The sequence below is a fragment of the Alternaria atra genome (assembly GCF_907166805.1).
Source record: "Alternaria atra isolate CS162 genome assembly, contig: 24, whole genome shotgun sequence".
Taxonomy (NCBI): Eukaryota; Fungi; Ascomycota; class Dothideomycetes; order Pleosporales; family Pleosporaceae; genus Alternaria; species Alternaria atra.
Window position 1 is genome coordinate 172,403 of NW_025091322.1, and position 16,044 is coordinate 188,446.

The following is a 16,044-nucleotide window of genomic DNA, read 5'->3' on the forward strand; positions in this document are numbered from 1 at the left end:
TTGTGGCTCCATGCTTCGTATATCTTATGGGTCACGGCGTGAAGAGCGTGCTCAGTCGAGCGCATCTTCCTGCCGCCCATGTGTGTCGGCGGTAGGACGTGATAGGTCTCGGCTAGGTAGCTGAGTCGCCGTGCTATGACTGCGTCCATGATTTTGCCTGTGGTGTTCATCAATGCGATGGGCCTGTACGACTTCGGTGCCGTGTAGTCGTCTTTGTCTGGCTTGCGTAAGACTACTGTAGTCGACTCGCGAAAGTGGGCCGGGCAGTATCCTAGGTGTAGGCTCTGGTTGAAGATCCTCGTCAGGTGAGATGCAAGCTGGGCTGATCCCGCCTGCAGGGCTTTGTTGATGATGCCATCCGGACCTGGTGCTTTGAGTGGTGACGCTGCCCGTATGGCATCTCCGACCTCTTTCTCTGTCATTGGCGGCATGTCCACTTGATTGTCGTAGTGTGCGTTTCTTATGTCCTCCAGATCTGCCTCCGGTGGTACTGGAAAGAAGGTGTCTCGGAAGATGTCTGCTTTCTTGGCCGGATCTGTTACCTCCTGCTGCGTCTCTGGGTGTTGGATGGCAGGTGTGACCACCGGGGCCGGATTCTCTCTCGTCTTCGCCCATTTGACGAGTCTCCACAGTGCTTCTGGCGACTTCGCGGCCTGCTCTACCTGTTCTCTGTGAGCGTTTCTTAGTGCTTTCTTGATCGTTCTTGCTTTGTGGTTTCTTGCCACACGATAGGCCTCCTACGACTCGCCTGTGTGACGCTGGCTGTGTACTCTCTTGAGTCTCTTTGCTTCTGCGAGCACTGCCCTGCACTCTTCTGACCAACCTTCCCTGATGCGGTCTGACGGCCGTGAGTATGGTATTGCTTTGTCAATGGCCCCTTGAATTGCCCCAACGATCTCTTGGACATACGTATCAAGCGCTGTCTTATTTGCGGGTCTGCGAAGTGGCGGCAGGACTTGTTTTAGCGCTTTGTTATAGACGGCCTCATCTAATCGTTTCCAGTCTCGCTTTGGTGTTGCATCGAGTTGCTGTATCCTCATATCTATCACAGTGCTAATAGGCAGGTGGTCGGAGTCGTGATCGAGGTCCCGGTCGACCTGGCTTCGAACCACCCGGTCGACCAGCCCCACGGTCACTAGACAAAGATCAATGGTTGTGCTTGAGGTTCTCTCTTCGTACGTGATGGTTCCAGGTGGTAGTGTGCTACCCAGGTTGAAGTCCTCCATGATCGCCAGTAGGTCTGCAGACTCAGGGTCGATGTGCCTCACGTCTGTGCCTCCCCACATGGGGTGGTGCAGGTTAAAGTCGCCGAGCAGGATCTGCTCGCTGGATTGGTTGTTGTGCAGTATTGTGCGGACGTCCACCAGTACGGTACTGTCACTCTCGCTGCGCCTCGCTGGGTTATAGATGTTGTGTATGATTACGTTTTGCTCCTCCTGTTGATCGTCGCCAAACTCTACTGTGAGCGAGCAAATGTCTCTGCTGTGCTCCTTAAACTGCCACTTCTTGTGGTCTAATCTCTTGTTGATAAAAAAGCATACCCGGGCGGGTCCTGCCTCGTTTCCTGCTGGGCAGCAAAGGTGGAAGACGAGTTTCGCTGGATGGTGTGTCGTCGCCGCGAAGGGGTTTCTCCATGGCTCCTGGATGGCCAGAATGTCGTACTCATGGATCCTGGGGTCCCGCAGCATGCTCGCCATCACCATGTTTCTTGATTTGTGCACGTTGTACTGTAGTATGCTTAGTGTGTTGTGCTTATTCATGTATCATCGTCGGAGTCGATCTCCATGTGGTGACTGCTGTTCTGTATCGCCCGGGTGTTGAGTCCAGTCGATTCCAGAGCTCTCCTGCTAGGTATGATCTGTCGATGCGGTCTTTGGCTCTGCGCTGCCCTGTGTTGATGAGATCTCCTGACCCATCGAGTCGACATTGGTTCCTGCATTGGTTCTCTTCTGTCCTCTTCCTGTTTGCGATCGGTTCCTGGTAAGCTGCATCGGCTGCGTAGCTGCCACTTGTTGACTAGTCCTTCTCCTTTGAATCGTAGACGTCGGGATATCAATCTGCACGTTTTGTCCGGCTGTTTGCGAAACGTGGTGGTAGCGCGGTCGCATCTCGTACGCGGTCCTTGCCTTGGCTATCTCGTCTTTCCTGGTCGGGCACTGGCGGCTCCACGCTTCGTGCTCGCCGCGGCAGGCGGCACATTTCCTAGTCACGGCTTGTCCGGCCCTCGATGGGCAGTCTCGGGTGTCGTGCTCCTGCGCACAGTGGCCACATGCTGTTGCTGCCTTGCACTGGGTTCCTATGTGGCCGTATCTTTGGCACTTGAAGCACTGCTTCACTCGGCACTGTCGCTCGTATCGCTCGCACTGGAAAACCTCACCTTGCCAGATCAGACCCTCGTCGATGATCTTGTTGGCGTCCTCTGGTTTGGTGAACTCGATGGTGATAGTTGTCGCCGTCTTGGTGGTAGCATCTCTAGTAAGCCAGCCTATGTGTCTTATCTCGGCCCGGGGTATGAACGGTCGGTTGTCCTGCAGTATCTGCGCTCTGATCTCGTCGAGCTTGCTCATGTCCATCGTGCTCGTGCGTATGCCGTGTGCGAGGACGCCAAACGTCGGGATCTGCACTGTAGTCCCACTGCCTATGCGGTGGGCCCAGTCGTCCGCGAACTGTCGTAGCGCCTCGACTTCCCTGCTGCTTGCTGTCTTGATGCTCAGGTCTCCGCTCTTCAGCTGGTTAGATGAGACGATCTTCACGTCGACTATGTTTTCATTGCCACTTTGCTCGATGGCACGCTGGACATGCATTTTGAGGTTGCTAGGATTCATAGTCCTCAGGCTCTGTACGGTAAGGGGATCTCTAATATTCATGATGACCTCACGCTGCGTCTGCGCAGATGGCTGTTTGACACTTTGTGCATTGTATGTACCTGCTAACGGGACTCCCCTGGCTGCCGCCGCAGCGTAGCTCATTGGTCCGTTCGCCTGCTCTTGTGGTCTCTTGTTCCTGATCTCTCGCGCAATCTCCAGCGTCGCTTTACCCACCTCTGTGGCGTCCTTGGCTGCCGCCCTCGCCTCTTCTGCCATGTTGCCATTTTGTTGTATCTTTGTTGCGGACTGTTGTACGAGTTCTACGGTGGACTTAAGCTCTTGCTTGATCTGGTCGAGGGTTCGCGCCGTGCTTTCTGCTGTCGCTCTTGCCTCGGTCCGCGCGACGTTGAGCGCGTCGCTGAGACCACCGAGGTCAGGGGAGTGCTGCGTCTTCAGTACGAACGTCAATGCGCCGCGAATGATGTCGCCAACGATGTCTGCCGGCAGAGGCTGCTGGCCTCCGTTGCGCTCGATCAAGGATAGCACCTCGCGAAGGAAAGCGCTGAGGTTGGTAGCATGCTCGTCTATTGGGATCGGCCAGGTCGACCTTCGGGGCCACGGTGTCGCCATGGCGCCTCAGCAGCAGTGGGCGCTACTTCTGAGTGCTGGCTAGTCGAAAGCCGTCTCTAGCGGACGTTTTGCGCGCGTTGTGCTACGTTAATTCCAAAAAGTGAAATTCTCGCTGTTGTCGTGTTTTTCGATTTGTGCATCATGCGCACGGACACAGTGGCCAAAGCTCGACCGAGTGCCAAGCCGAACGGGCATCCTGGCTTGGGATTGTTTGTCCCACATAAAGCGCGCTCGGCCGTGGCAATCGCGGCAAACACCCCATTCTAAGCGGTTTTGTTCCACAAAGATGTCCTCTCACAAGCGCCTTGCCTCGTAGTGCCACTAAATTGCCGCGAACGCCGCGTAGTAACAGCGCAGCAGTCAGACCGCCTACTGAACCTGACGCTAGGAACTTCCAATCCCTTGCGAGGGATGCCGCTCGATTCGAACTACATTCTTCATACTTGGACGAAGAACTACACATACAACCAAAGCACAGACAAAATGCCGACCGAACCAGAAAAACATGATTTGCTTGGATTCCCAGGTGTTGAGGCGGAAGATCCCAAATTGTACATCCGGAGGCTGTGGCTGGTCGCGGAGGATGATCGCAAACCATTTCCCAAATTTCTGGACAAAGATGTTATCGAACTCAAAAAGTGTATGGACAAGGTGGTCAATAAATTCGCCAAGCACGAGGGTCTGCCCGCTGAGAAGGTGTGTGGCGGCGCCTTTCTCGAGGAGGACGCTTCATATATACTCGACTACCTAGGCTTCGGGTGGCGCATATGGAGCAAAGATAACGGGGCCGAGATACGACTACAGAGCAATCTTCCCGGTTCACGCCCTCAGTGGGGCGTTAAGACAGACTCTGGATATGAGATCAATGACGAAGACAGGTAAACCTTGATAGCCCATAGGTGTCTACGAATAGAATACTGATCTCAACAGTATCCGGTTGAATCTTCGATACTGGATGGCTGCTCTTATACAAACTAAGATCAACGCCCCTTGTAAAGAGAAAGGACGCGTTCCTTCGGTGGCGGTGGAGCAAGAAAAACAGCTATCATCAGTGTCCACAGCAGTACCTGCATCACAACCACGCTCGCACCAGTCTGAGCTCGCTCAGCGAAAAGACTCTCAAGATACATCCGGTCTCGCGCCGTCCCGCATAAAACGCCGAGGAAATCGTTCTGCAGCGATGGTGGAGGCAGAAACAAAAGCAGCCAGCAACCGATCCAGGAGTAGAGCACGCTCAGACGACTCAAACGATTCAGTCGACACCTTCTCTTTTACGAGCTACATACATACAGGCTCGGAAGCAGACTTCCCTCAGTCGACAAGCAACGGATTCAAACGCCGAAGGATAGACATTCCACAGGGTCGATCGCACACTCGGTCTCCTCAACAGAGTCCCGAATCCATGTCAACCGCGGGTATCAATCTGCCGACCGTCACCACCACCGATACCACAGCACCAGACGTGGTCGACAACAACGAAAACAACGTTGACGTCCATGAAGACGGCCTATCTGGAGCCGATCAAATGAAGCGGAAGCTGCAACTTGACCTCAGTCGTTACCTGAATAATGAGCCAGATTTCACTGGCATACTGCACAAGGTTATACCGCTTACAAGGAAGCTTTATGCGATGAGTCCCCATCGCAAACCGTACAGTGACTTGGAGGTTGAGTTCAGAAACTTCAACCGGGCATTGGACCATTGGGAAAGTCTTATCAAAACGCGCACGGCTTCCTCTGGTGTCACACCGTCGCCTCGTGAGGATCCCCTTCAAGAGTTAGCGGCCCAAGGGACCTTTGAAGATCGTGTAGCTATGCTTCATGATTTGGGACCGAGATCACACATAGACTTCCCTTTTGAAGGATGGACCATTTCCCTTGCCCTGTTTTTCGAAGGTCTGTTGGGCGATACTTACATGCCTTTTCCATTCAAGGATCTGGTGGATCGGTTGAGAGCTGTTAATCGGCCCTTGTATGATACCATCCGCTGTAGTGAGTAGTCGAACCAGTGGGCAATCGATGTACAATGTGCTGGGCATTTAGGCTTTCGAGATGTTTACTACAAGCCTGTTATATTTGCCGTGTAATGCTAGCTTACTGTAGCTCTAGATCATAGTTTGGGGAGGTAAGGCGGGAGTAGCCGAGTGGTTTTGATGAGGCGGGGCGCTAGCCAGGGATGTCGTGCTCCGACGCTGCTTATTGGCTGAGAATTCCACTGAGGGTACAGTGGAATAAGTTATAACGTGAGCGGCAATCGAGCTGCGCAGGCAAGCGAGCTGCGCACCCGTGCCAAGACTACGTCTTATCCACCTTCTATCCTCATGTCTCAACAACCTAATCTTGAGCTGCTTCCTCGTGAAGACAGGATCATCCTTGCTATCTAGTCTATTAAATCCAACGCGTCATTAAGCCAGCGACGTGCTGCTATCATCTACAATGTGTCTAAAAGCACCCTTCAGACGCGACGCGCCAAAACCACCTCACGACGTGATTCTCATCCTAACTTATCGAAGCTTCAAATGCACGAAGAGCAGATGATTGTACAGTACATAAGGAAGCTCGATGAACGAGGCTTTGCCCCTACGCTTAGCTATGTACGAGAAATGGCTAACTAGCTGCTAGCTGCTCGTGGCGGTGGCCAGGTTGGAGAGAAATGGGCCAGGAACCTCGTACGCCGAAAGCCTAAGATTAAATCTCAAATCACTAGGCAGCGCGATCACTAGAGAGTTCTATGCAGCAATCCAGCGATAATTAGTCCCTAGTTTAACCTTGTACGCAATGTCAAAGCTAAGTATAGTATTCAGGACGAAGACACCTACACAGTGTGTCCATCAACCAAGTAAACCAAAAATCGACCCTCTTACTTGACTTGGCTGACGAGAATCCTTTACCTTGCTTGGTTGGTTGACGAGAAGCCCTTACTTTGCTTGGTTGGTTGACATTACTCGATAGAATTTCCCGATTTGATATCTATACTCATCTACAGGAGCATACCAGTTCGAAGAAGGTGCTTTTAACACTCAATTGCCGCTACAGTCTCTAAATCGAGCCGATTTCGTTCAACGAGTGCGTTGATGTGTCGCTTGTCGAAAGGTGAAGTCAAGATCAATAACCCAGTCAATAAACTCGGTCTTGAACTGAGAGTCGTTAAACATCAAGCGCCGGCCTCCAAGGTATGGTATGGAGTTCGTTGCTCCCTTGGCCATATCGAACGGGTTTAATGCCATCATTTTGTAACTGAATTCTTCAAGTTTGTGTTGATTCTTTAGGTGATACATGATACTAGTAGTACTCTCATTACTGTACAGCGCAGAATCATGCTGGCCACTAATATGGCAGTATTTGCAGAGCCAGAACTTGTTTTCTCCATCGGTTGTGAGCTGCGCACCGTGTTTGTAAATTGGCGAGGGCTGGTTTTTAGAGTTGAGGGCCCGCTTATGAGGCTGACGATATTGAATCGACGGCAACACCTTCCTTTCATAGCGAATTTTGTCCCAGTCAATAGGGAAAGGGCATTGAGTAGATGTCGGCAGCTCTCTTTCGAAGGTGGCAGCAGTATTGGTGGAAACGGAACTTGGGGTCTCTATGTTTTCTAGGTTATAGCTAAGGGATTTAAAGGGAGTCCTAGGTAGGGGGGAACACGTGGATCCTCTACGAGGCAGAAAAAATGGGTGGGTAGGCATGTTTAACCTAGAATCTGGCGGTTTCGTACATAGAGGCTGCAGGCGTGAGAGTTTTCGACAGCAAATCTCAAGAGCGGCAATTTCCAGCCAATCAGAACATCCAGGCTAATAGTTCTTCCTGTCCCGATGCCCAAAAAAACTCCGGTCGCCCACCTCCTCTACAAATATGCCTAATGCGGTAAGGTCGTCAACCAACTCCGAGTTGACTGGAGTAATGCGAAAACCCTTACTTGTGGTTGCTCGGATAGACGTTTACTCGTGGTTGCTTGTTACGTAATCAACCAAAGTCAACCAACCAAGCCAAGTTACTTGGTTATTGGACACACTGCACCTACAACTTTAACGAGACTAGCTTTTAGATAGGCGTTAGAGGGTCTGTTAAGGTGGTGACAGCGTCTAAGAGGCGTACTAAGCCGCTTAGAGTTCAACCTGGCGACCGTGAGTAGATAACGCTTATTGCTAGCATCAACGCGATGGGGTGGTCGATTCCACCCTTCCTCAGGGCTCGCAACGGATCAAATCAAAGCAATACTTGATTTGATTGATTTGATTTGATTACATAAGCATTTGATTTGATTTGATTTTGATTTGATTTGATTTGGATAACTTGATTTGAATTGATACCCCGCTGCGGGGTAGATAGACCCCGATTTCTTGTACTAGTAAGTCATCTCCTAGCTAGCGAACTTGCTACGATACTTGTTGAATTAAACAAAACGCATTTATGAACAATAGATATACTAATCGTACGCCAGTGACTCACAGCCTCTACAGTGATACATTACGATGAGATTTTATATACAGAAGCAGTTAATCAGAGTCCTCAGAATCAATGTCAGAGTATTCAGTTTCAGCAATGTTTGCTACCCGACGCTCTCGTACCACACCCTCCTGTATGAGAGACCTAAGGACCTGATTCCTCTCTAACGTAGACCCTAATAGTGAGCTCCTATTCGGTGTACACGTTTTTGAAGCCTCACTGAATCGACGCTCTAGGTCTGAACTCATTGCTGGTGCAGCAAAGATATCAAGCGCTACCTTATGCAGTGTAGGAAAGCGCTCCTTGTTATTGCGCCACCAAGTGATAAGATCTATTGGTTCCTTCACAACCTTGCGTTTGCCAGTGACTTTATCTATTACGATGCCATCACGCCGTGGTACCTTTGGTGTTGTGTAGTAACGGTCAAGCTCTTGTGCGAGCGTCTCCGTGTCAGGCTCAGAAGGAACGTAGTCGTCGGAGAAGAGGAGGTCGTCATCGAATTGAGTCTCTGGGATAAGGACATTGGCCTGCGATTGAGCAGCTTGAGTAGCTCTAGTAACAGTTGACGGCTCTACAGCAACGTCAGGACCGATAGATCTAGTATCGTAGGACTTGCACAGCGTTTCAAAACGCTTTTGAGCGCCACTAAGCCATCTAGACTGACCCTCCCATCGTTTCTGAAGACCTCGCCAATTGATGTTGGGGTTAAGGATCCGGGCCGCAGTGTAGGCTGGTGTTTGGTCTGAAACCCTGTAGTAGAAGTCGAGCTTTGCCCAGATTAAAGCTGCAAATTGCTTTACCTCCTTACTTGGCTGGGGCTGTCTCTTGCTTCGCTCAGTCCACTGTTCATAGTATTCGAGGAGCTTCTCAATCTCATCAAGCCATGTCGAGATATTCACCTTCTGGCCTTCTAGTCTTTTGTTGCTAGGTAAAGTGGCTTAAGCAGTGCTTCGATCGCGGTAAGCGTGTCCCAGTCAGCGGCCGTAAGCCGGTCATTGCTTACAAGCTCGTCGCCAGCTTGTTCGAGTTCAAAGAGGTAGAAGTCAACTGACTTTCGAAGCTTAAGTACTGTATCAGAATTAGTACTTAATGCAGTAGCCTTAGTGTTTCTCCAACACAAAACTTACGCCTGTGTATCATACAATATGATGAGTTCCAACGCACACCGCCGTCACAGACTAGCGAGAAGATCTTCTTAACCTCTGCCTGACCTTCAACCTCCTTCTGAGCCTTTCTAAAGTTCTCTCCGCTGGTCTGAAGCACAGATGTAGTTGACGATGTTATGGGCCTTGCCATTTGCTTCTTTTCCTCCACTCAGCCTGCTGTACCTAAAGAGACCCTTCGTCTTGTGGGTCAACTAGGTTAAAAGCGGTGGCAAGCAACTGAGTGTCCCGGTCGTTCTGCCTGGCAACATCCTCAACTCGCTCGTCATTAAGGGCATCCTCATTCAACTTCCTCTTTATAGACGCGCTAGGCTTGTAGGCCAAGGCTGATTGAGCTGCAAGGTTGATAATATAGCCTCCGCATCGTAAACGACGATGTCGCCAGTCGAAGGAGAACACATCTCCAAGGAGCTGGCAGGCAGCGTCGTTATTGTAGGCATTGTCACTAACAATATAGCCAATGCTACTGCTATGAATTTCGTGCTCATTGCAGATTGTGCGTATAAGGTCGCAGATAGCCTCTCAGTGTGACGGCCGTGGATCTGTCGGAGGCAACAAGGACGTCGACCCGCTCGTAATCGGTATTCAGGTAGTGGGCTTCAACGCCAAGGAAGGAGAGGTGATTGTACGATGACCAGATATCAAAGCTAATCGAGATCTTCGATCGTGCGGCTTGAATAGAGCAATGAAGTACACCAATAGCTTCAGGACCTAGTCAGTCTATAAAGTCAAGAGAAAGAGAGAATAGGAGAGCACGCTTACCATAGCTATAGTGAGCCTTAATTAGTCGCTTAATAGAGTTGCCACTTTAGTATAGAAACCTGTTATCAATCTCTGGGTTGAGGGCCTTGAAAAGCTCTCTCGCTTGTAATGAGGACGCTCCGTCATAGTTTTGGTTGTTAAGAACTACCTAATCAACTAGCCTCCGCTGGAATTCAAGGAAGTCGATGTTCGTGAACGTGCGGAGGCGCTCATCCATAGCCCTGAGTTGAGCATTCAAGGTGCTTATTCTGTTGTCTTCAACACAGCTGTCAAGGTCGAACAGGCCATGTGTGTCGGGTGAATTGTTTCGCTCTACTTGGCCGATGTTATGCTTTCGGAGTAGATGCCCTGCTGCTGCTGTTGAGGACACTGGATCAAAGGTAGTCTCATAACCAGCACTATTACAGTGGGTACAAATCCAACGGTCTTTGCTTGGGTTTGATGGGTGATAGACGAGGGCGCCGTGATTGTAGATCCAACTTCGGCGTTGTCGAGAGTGCTTATGTGCAAGCTGACGTCGGAGCAGATAGCCGCCGCAAAATCGAGTATTGATATCGAAGCTATGTGGAATAGCATACTCACGTTCGCATGTTAGAGACAAAGGCAGGTTGGATAAGCTCGCAAGCGAGTCAGAAGATATTGATGTCATGCTAAGGGATAGAACATATTTTAAAAGAAGATCGTGCGCACCACTGCAGTGTGCAGTAGAGGTAGATTGAGTATATTTCTAGAGGTATCATGAGTGAGGCATGAGGCATAAGACATGAAGCAGGAGTGATGGAAGTCAGATCATTAGTTTGGCCAATAGAGTTGCCCGGTTATCTGTCCGCCGCACTTTAGGTTTCACGTTTAGTGGCTGACAAGGCTATACCATGAAATTCTCAAATCAAATCAAGTTATTCAATTCAAAGCAAGTTATTCAAGTTTATCTCAAATCAAAAACAAATCAAGCTATTCAAATCAAATCAATCAAGCTTTGATTTGATTTTGATCCGTTGCGAGCCCTGCCCTTCCTTATCCTTAAAGCAAAGCACCACGACTAGGCCTAGTATCACAACAACCTAAAGGATTAGAGGATAGGCCTTAGCGATAACGGCTGGACAACGAACGAGCTTAGTCTTGCCTAGTTACAGCACTTTATCTAGCACACAAAGGCTCGCATAGTAGGTAGTTACTGCCTGCTTATTATCGATGGCCACGAGAGCCACCAGTCACTTGTATTCCAAGATCTCTGCGAGCAAAGCAAGATTATTACCCTCTATATGCCTCCACACTCGTCGCACATCCTACAGTCGCTTGATGTGGGTTGTTTTGCCCCGCTGAAGCAGGCGTACAAGAAGGAACTCAGGGGCTTGGCAGACAGCCACATCCACCACATCGACAAAAAGGCCTTTCTAGCCACCTTTGGGCCAGTGTTTGATAAGGCGTTTTCGAAGGATAATATCTTATCAAGCTTTAGAGCAACTGGCTTAGTCCCACACAACCCAGAGGTGGTGTTATCTAAGCTTGAAGTAAAGCCTCGTACGCCAACGCCACCTACACTAGGGCCTACCCACTGGCAACCTACAACACCAAGCAACGCCTGGGAGATAGAAGCTCAAACAACGCTTATTATGAAGAGAATAAGAGACCACAAGAGCTCATCACCTGACTCTATCATTGAGATGGTGCTGCAGGTCAAAAAGGGATCAACTTTGAAGGTGCACTCACACACGCTGCTTGAGGCTAGAATAGCTAGCCTTGAGGAGGCAAACCAGGCAGCGTCTGAACGCAGAAAGCGCAAGAAAAAGCGGATCCAGAAGGGAGGAACCCTATCGCAGGCAGAGGCAGAGGATATAGTTGGGCAAAGGGATGTTGAGGCTCAGTTAGAGGCGGAGAGGCGTCAGGAGAGAGTGCGCACAGGTAGTAGTGCAGGGGGTATTCGACGCTGCAAGAACTGTGGCGAAGCAGGTCATAACAAGCGCACATGCAAGAGAGATGCAGCAGAAGTGGAGGATTAATTTAACGTACTGTACACCATAGTACGATGTTGTAGTAGTGAGTTGTTGATGTGTTGGGGTGGATGGCTGCATTTAGTGCGCAGCTCGCTTGCCTCTCACGTTACTGTTTTAATTATAAAGACGTATTTGTTTAAGTCAAGAATTAGGCTAGCGTTGCGTGGGAGAGTAAGTACACAGCGCACTTTTAGAAAATAGTCTACTTTAAAGCTATCTATGTAAACTAAAGTATTATCAAGGTATACTATGAAAAATATGCTAAGCGTTCTTGTCAGATGAAGTAAGCGATACTGCATCGTGGACGGTATCACCTATGTATCACCTAGGTATCACCGACGTATCAGGTTTATGTTCAAAAAGGAGAGAGAACAGACCAACGAAAAAGAACAATGATCAAGACATAATCCATCATCGCAATCATAAACTTCTCCTGAGCTCATTTTCAGCATTTTCATCTGACAGTTCTATATAAAGCGTAGACAATATACTGTCAAAAAATTATAAATGCGATAGAGAGTTTAAATCGGTAGATAAGCTGCTTATATAACCTAAAGCGGGTGTAGAACGTAGTTAAGTGTTTTGTGATGGGCTGGAGCCCAGTTGGTGAGTCCTCGATGATATCTCGGTCACGTGCGCGAGGCGCACTGTCCACAGATTCCGGGTGCCCCCCTGAGCACCCGGATTCTGTGCAAGCGAGCCCGGCAGAAGGTTATCCCGAGCCGCCGCCCCCTGAACGACCTTCAGAACCCTAGCTACCCGTAGTTCTCTTCTCTATCGAATACAACTCCAGTATACCTGTGCGATAGCTCCCTGAGCGTAGCCCCTTACATGTTTGTTACCTTCTATAATATAGACCTAACGTGTTTTATAAGCGAGTCGTCCTTACAAGCGAGTCGTCCACCCCACCAACTTTGATCACCTTTGAAAATCAAATCAGTTATGCCTCAACGCCAACAAGCTCTATTGGGCTCATCTGAAGCTGATATGCAGCTTACTTTATCATCTCTTAATAGCCACCAGATCAAGACTGAGAGAGCTGCTGCTCGCGCGTTTAACGTCCCTCGAATGACGCTACGCGACCGACGCGCTGGCAGGCCTGCACGACGCGATTGCCAGCCCAACTCAAAGAAGCTTACCCAGCTAGAGGAGGAGGTGATTATTAGACATATACTCGACCTTGATCAGCGAGGATTTGGGCCTACGTATACAGCTGCGCGCGATATGGCTAATAAGCTGCTTGCTGCGCGTGGCGCAGGTCGCGTTGGCGTCCACTGGCCGCGCAACTTTGTCAGGCGTACAGACAGTCTTATGACGCGTTTTAATCGATCGTACGATAGGCAGAGAGCTCTATGGGAGGATCCTGTGCTAATTAGCCGCTGATTCAAGCTAGTAGAGGAGACAAAGGCCAAGTACGGCATCTGTGATGAGGACGTCTACAACTTTGACGAGGCTGGCTTTATGATGGGCAAGATCCAGACTCAGCTAGTTATCACAGGGTCAGAGAGGAGAGGCAGGCCAAAGACTATCCAGCCTGGCAACCGCGAGTGGGTGACGGTAATTGCTGCAATCAACGCTGCTGGCTGGACAATCCCACCGTTCCTCATCTTTGCTGGCAAGTATCACCTGTCAGCCTGGTACGAGGAGGATATCCCTCGCGACTGGGCTATTGCAGTTAGCGACAACGGCTGGACAACCAACGAGATAGGAGTTGAGTGGCTAAAGCACTTTATTAAGCATACTGAGGGCAAGGTAGTTGGAGCACGCCGCCTGCTTATCCTTGACGACCACGAGAGCCACCAGTCTCTTGAGTTTCAGGAGCTCTGCAAGGAGAGCAATATCTACACGCTCTGCATGCCAGCTCACTTATCTCACCTACTGCAGCCTCTTGACGTAGGCTGCTTCTCGCCTATGAAGCGCGCGTACAGCCGTGAGATTGAGGCTCTGATGCGCTACAATATCAACCATATCACTAAGCTCGAATTCCTGCCAGCCTTTAAGGCAGCCTTTAATCGATCGTTCACCTCAGCCAATATCTGCTCAGCTTTTCGAGGCGCAGGCCTGGCCCCTCTCCAGCCAGACGCTGTTCTATCAAAGCTCAACGTGCAGCTGCGTACGCTTACTCCACCAGCTGCTCTCGCAGAGCCTCCCTGGGAGGCTCGTACACCAAGCAACGTACGTGAGCTTGAGGCTCAATCAACGTTAATACGTGATCGCGTGCGGCAGCATAAGAGCTCATCACCAGCCTCGATTATTGAGGCGATTAACCAGCTTAAAAAAGGGGCTGAGGTGATGATGCTCTCAGCCGAGCTTATGCGCGACCAGATTACCTGCCTTGAGAGAGCCAACGAGGCAGCAACCAAGCGTAGGCAGCGCAAAAAGAAGCGGATACAGAAGCGTGGGACCTTAACAAAGGGAGAGGGAGAGGATATACTAGCTCAAAAGGAGGCTGACCAGCAGATTGAGCGTGAACAGCGTCAAGGTGGTGAGCGATCAGGCCTTAGCCGCCAGGCTATTGCGCGCTGCAGGAGGTGCAGGGAGACTGGGCACAACTCACGAACGTGCAAAAAGGATGCTGTAGATACTATTTAATCTACTATATTAATCGCTTTATTCTACCTTATTACGTTGTTGCGTTGCGTAGCTTTGAAGGTGATCAAAGTTGGTGGGGTGGACGACTCGCTTGTAAGGACGACTCGCTTATAAAACACGTTAGCTACAAAGGTTTTGATGTTCTGCTTACGTCAGACCCAAAACAGGGGTTTTCACCAGCCACGGTTTGAGTCGGTCGGTTTATTGACCACACTGCGCGCGGGTTAGTAAGCCCCATGACTTCTAGCAACTCAGGATCTTGTGACAGAAACAGACCACCCACCAGTCCAAGCTTCAGCTGAGCCGAGTGATGTAGCTGCGCTGGTCCTCGCCCGTTTTCGGCATCGAGTAAGTTAGTCTACCATGTCTTGATAAGGTGGACTAAGCTCGCTCGCAGCACTATGGTAGAGACTTGAAAGCTGCACACTGTCTTAGATCGCATTTGTGTTAGGCTGCATTCACATGTTATCTTTAGCAAAAGCTGTTCAATGGAATGAAGTACATGCATTAGGACCGAATAAAAGATAGCGTGAACTTAATGACAAGATACCCTCATCGTCGATCTAATGCCACTACCGTCACATATCTCCCTATTTAGGTTTCCTTATAACTACTAACCGTCCTAGCCCAAGATGTGGATGCAAAGCCATGTTGGGCATGTCTGCAGCTTCTCCAACATGCTGGATCACATGGAGCAAGTGGATGTTTCCCCTCCTTCACCTTCGCTACCCTTTTGCGGCGTTATACTGCTGTGTCATGATTACAGAATGCTTACGCTTTTGATTGCGCTTATGGGCAGTAAGCAAGCACCAAGGACGTAGCTTGAAACGCTGCGCCATAACCCTTCCAACTACGCCACAGTCATGTGCACCATAATCCGTATCCCTTAGCACTACTGAGAATATAGGAGAAAGGATGATGTGTTACGCGTACGCATATGGATACGCACGTGCATGTAAGATAGAGTAAAGGGGCTAGATATGTAGTTGAACGCCGTGTAGTTTGTTGTTGCTCAGCAGATTTCTGCCAGGCAGCCTGGGGCTGTGAGATGCCGCGTCGATGAGGGATCGCTCAGCGCTGCGCGATGCACGCTCACGCTATACAGCAGGCATGACGTAGATGCAAAGTCGGTCTAATCAACGTCTAGTACGTCATCTTCTAGTCATACTATGAGTAGTCGTCCTATTTGCTATGGTCAACAAGCATAATACGGGGTTCTACAAGTGTGGTACGCGTGCGTCATAATGTTGGCTACAATTGAAGATCTAACATGAAAGTGGCAAGTTGAGAAAATTTTCAGAAAAAGCAACAACAAGATGGCGAAACTTCCTGATACTCTTCGCTATTACCGGCGCATATAAAGTAGGGTGTATTTGCACCAGATTATTCTTTAGATACGTATTAACTATCTATGGCGTAAGTCTTCTAGGACCTACAGCTATCCAACTCATCTCTTTTATAAATGTGAAAATGAAAGATTGTTCCATAGAGAACATCCTTAAGTATCATTTCTCCAACCGCGAACTGCTTGAAGAAGCATTGCTCGCTGCAGGGGCGTCAGTTTCCAGCAAAGATATACAAGGGAAACCGCAAGGTAATAAGCGCCTCGCTCTCTTAGGAGATTCTATTATACAAGAAGCTGTTCTAGAGCGAT

At 49.6% G+C, this 16,044-nt stretch overlaps 1 protein-coding gene across 1 annotated transcript; it reads left to right on the forward strand.

Moving 5' to 3' along the window:
- Positions 1-3,920: 3,920 nt before the first annotated feature.
- On the forward strand, positions 3,921-5,436 carry ALTATR162_LOCUS5003 (uncharacterized protein; the record flags this gene model as incomplete). The annotated part of the gene is made up of 2 exons (XM_043312619.1): positions 3,921-4,315; positions 4,368-5,436. 2 exons carry the CDS (start codon positions 3,921-3,923, stop codon positions 5,434-5,436), a joined length of 1,464 nt encoding a protein of 487 aa, XP_043168554.1.
- Between the last annotated feature and the right edge of the window lie 10,608 nt (positions 5,437-16,044).